General features: G+C 36.9%; 1 protein-coding gene across 1 annotated transcript; it reads right to left on the bottom strand.

Moving 5' to 3' along the window:
- Window positions 1–239: 239 nt before the first annotated feature.
- LOC121801468 (ran guanine nucleotide release factor-like) lies at window positions 240–3,415 on the bottom strand. The gene is made up of 7 exons (XM_042200965.1): window positions 3,195–3,415; window positions 3,067–3,102; window positions 2,829–2,966; window positions 1,416–1,502; window positions 857–904; window positions 701–777; window positions 240–583 (listed from the first exon to the last, which is right to left on the bottom strand). Exons 1-7 carry the CDS (start codon window positions 3,267–3,269, stop codon window positions 436–438), a joined length of 609 nt encoding a protein of 202 aa, XP_042056899.1. The 5' UTR covers window positions 3,270–3,415; the 3' UTR covers window positions 240–435.
- Window positions 3,416–3,682: the final 267 nt, after the last annotated feature.

Raw genomic sequence — 3,682 nt, 5'->3', positions numbered from 1 at the left:
AAAGGGTGTAGTGCGCTGTGTACGTGTACACAAATAGCAATTATTGAATTGATGTGAATTGACTACCCATGTACACAAACAGTTGCACTAGACTTTATTGTATGAAAACAACTCAAATATATTACACTAACATTTTTTTCAAACACCATCACTTACCTATTGATATGAATAGGAAAAAGAGTCAAGCTTTTCCAATTGTGACTTTGAACTATAAAAAAGTGTCCGACATCAATCTATCATTTTCGCCGGCTTAAGAGAATTTCCATATCCTTGACTATTGATGAGTGTACATTTATGTTATTGTTCAAAGATAAATATATAAAACACTATTATCTTGGATACTTTTTATCCGTAAACACAGACATGTATCGAAATGCCGACGATTCTAGATAAAAGACAAACGGCAGAAACTGTAACGTAAGCAAGATGCCTAGCTCAAGCCACGGCACCAAAAAGGCTCCACTCATTCACCTTGAAACTAGAGATGGCACCTCTGAAGACCTCCTCCATCGGCATGCATCCAGACTGTGCAGCAGGCACGGCTAAGCCGGCACCGACTGTTGCAGCACTCTCACTCAAAGGGCTGCAAGAAGGGGTGCAGAAGATGAGCCGGGGAAGAAGAGCACATACTAGAAAGCAGTTTGCACCTGAGATAAAATCAATATGTGCACTGGGGCGGCAGTCATAAAGAAGTACTTACTTTATCATCATCGGCTCATATGCAGTAATCAGAACATCAGTACCGACATCCTTGAGGCGCAAATTAGCTAGATAAACCTGGAAATAACATATATTAAGGTCCCAACCAAAAATCTTTAGACAATTCTCCTAGGAAGAAGAAGAATGGCAAGTTTACCTTAACTAGGTTTTGTGCATCTCTTCCCTGTCTACCTTTAGATATGGCCTGACAATGGAGCATAGCAACAATGAAGTTTGCTGATAAATTATTATAGGAATTAAACACCAAACACACAATGTCAACCTCAATATTCTTGAATATCTTGCTAGATATTTACACTTGTACTACCTAGGCACTAAGAAACAACTCACATTAAGTTCAAGGACCTATATCAGGCTAGCAGAACTTGAATGTCTACAAGAAGCAGATGCAGAGGGCTTTTTTGATGCCAATCTTGAATTGTTTGCAAGAAATCCAATATTGAAAATGTTTTCGATATACATGTTCCAGAAGTAGGGAGATAACAAATGGGGTGTGTAACTACTAACACAGGATCATGCAAGAAAATAATATGTTCAAGGAGAAGTGCGTTTTAACACAGAACATATTTCTTTTAGGTACAGGCTCCAGAGGATTGGGTGGGCTGGTTAAGCTCTGTATATCACAAACTAGATACACTATGATATCACTCTTAATGCATACAAAATAGTATCAATCAGTAAAAGGCTGTGCATACCATCTGCCCAACTGCAGTTGTAATAACAGCAGGACTGTCTCTAAATCGTAGTGCATCAGCCTCAAATACGCCTGATTGTTCAAGCACCTGTTTTATTGAACAAGGGGATGCAACTATTATGAAGGAAACTCAAGATTTTAACCTATCAACTATACATTTCATGCTTTTAATACAATAACATAAATTGTCAGCAAATAAGATCTAGAAAATACTCCCTCCGTTTCCTAAAAGTAGAAATTCTTTCATTTTTAGTCCGTTTCCTAAAAATAGAAACTCTCCATTTTAGGAAATGGACCACACATCCACTAACACTAATTCCACTACTTTTTCTCTTCCTCTCTCTTACTTTACCCATTTTTTCTCTTCATCTCTCTTACTCTACCAATTTTGCATTAAAACTCGTGCCGTTTCCAAAGTTCCTATTTTTAGGATACGGAGGGAGTAATGTTTAGAGTGAAAATTTTCATCTCAGTCAATAAATTACATGATGACCGTGTTGTGCTACACTAACACAAAAGTTGAAATAATAGAATTACAAATGCAGGATCACAACATCATTAACTTCAGTTCTCATATTAAATGACCAAAATCTACATGACAAGCTAGCGATCAGAGAAAACATGTCATCAGCTAGTAAATTAGTACAATGGTGATCATATCTAATAGTAGATAATTCCTCTACAGCAACCTGATTTCAAAGTTAAACCTGTATAAATTTTAGATATGTTTCATCTCTACATCCTCAAGGACAAACTAAAATCTTGAAAGACTCAGTCTGCAATTTCTTTAGGATAAAATTGAAACTGGCAAAACTCAAAAAACCACTTGACAACACACTCGTATTGGAAAACTTTGTTCCAATTTGACCCAAGGTTGCTTTTGGATTTGGAGCTAGAGATTTTTAAAAAAAGGTTAGAAAATAATTGAAATTCCATCCAAGTAACTTTAGAACAGAGAAATTTAAAAAAGAAGATGATACAAATTACAAACCTTTCCCAATCCAAACAACCGCCAGAGTTGATATAATGGAATCCAAATCTATCCCAAGGTACTTTAAGCCCAAAATAAGGCCGTATAGATAACCTCTCTATCACCATCATGTAAACCAGTGCTATCACCAAAACAGCTAATTTGAAGCTAACATCAACCATGATAATGACAAACTTCTCTGACAAAGTTTTAAATAACTGGTGATTCACATTAAAGGGAAAGATCAAATGTGGTAGATAATGGTTTGGCAGTGAACTAAAAAAACAAAATAAATTGATATCATCGACTTCCTAAACTTCACTATTCGTTGGAGTAGCATGAGATGCAGACAATTGGTCCAATTGGGCCAAGTAGCACCATGAAACTCGAAATCTTGCAGAAATTATAAGGAAAAAGAGGTGAGATTAAGAACTCTAATTGTACCGTTGCTCCTTCAGCATCTTGCTCATTAGCCAGGTCTTGAAGAAACCACGTGGCACTTCCGTGATCCGCCACATCTGTCTTCAAGTCGAGGAGCTCAAATATCAAGCTCTCGTCGCGCGTTGGATCAACAAAAACCTCCTACAGCAGCAATTTGATTAATAAAAGAGAGCCGATAAAATACAAAAGAAAACAACGAATTCGGAGGAAAGGCAAATTAAACATTCAGGAAGTCTCTAACCTGATGATCAGGAACTTGGCGCATGTTGCTTACGTCCTGCATAAACAGTAAATTGAAACTTCATTAGATCTAACAAATTAAATTTTTTTTAAAGCAGTACAAAAGGGGGAAAAATAACGAATATAAACCTGAAAGCGAAGCGGAAAGGTGGAGGAGATGGCGCCACCAAAGAGTGGGCGTTGAGTGCATAAATCCGCAGGCATTTTATTCTGCTGCTTCAATCGCGGAGAAATTTGTAGAATTTTCAGCGCGCGAAATCGAAATTGGGGAGTGGAAGAGTGTGGGAGCTCAGAAGAAGAAAGGGATTTAGGTAGCGTTTGTTTTACACGGTGGTTGGGTTTGAAAATTTATGTTTTAAAATGAAATCGAAATAAGGAATAAAGATAAAGAAATTATGATATACTCCCTCCGGAACCATGAGAATATATACTTTTCCTTTTTAGTCAGTCCCAAAAGAATATACATTTTTCAATTTTGAAAACTCTTTTCACTCTAATGAGATGAGACTCATTCTCTACTAATAATACTTTAATTTTTTTTTTCTCTACCTCTCTCTTACTACCCGTGCAAAATCCATAGTTCATATTCTTTGGGGACGGAAGGAGTAGCAGGTAGG

Source organism: Salvia splendens, chromosome 4 (assembly GCF_004379255.2).
Source record: "Salvia splendens isolate huo1 chromosome 4, SspV2, whole genome shotgun sequence".
NCBI lineage: Eukaryota > Viridiplantae > Streptophyta > Magnoliopsida > Lamiales > Lamiaceae > Salvia > Salvia splendens.
Note: the sequence above shows the minus strand (reverse complement) of the source record. Positions and strands in the feature narration are given on the sequence as shown.

What these genes read in the sequence shown, in the direction of transcription:
- LOC121801468 (XM_042200965.1), bottom strand. Translation starts at nt 3,269, where the DNA reads ATGCCTGCGGATTTATGCACTCAACGCCCACTCTTTGGTGGCGCCATC. An exon ending in GCCAAGTTCCTGATCATCAG is followed by an intron (nt 2,967 to 3,066) that starts GTTAGAGACTTC and finishes TTGCTGCTGTAG; the next exon opens with GAGGTTTTTGTTGATCCAAC. An exon ending in ATGCACAAAACCTAGTTAAG is followed by an intron (nt 778 to 856) that starts GTAAACTTGCCA and finishes TGTTATTTCCAG; the next exon opens with GTTTATCTAGCTAATTTGCG.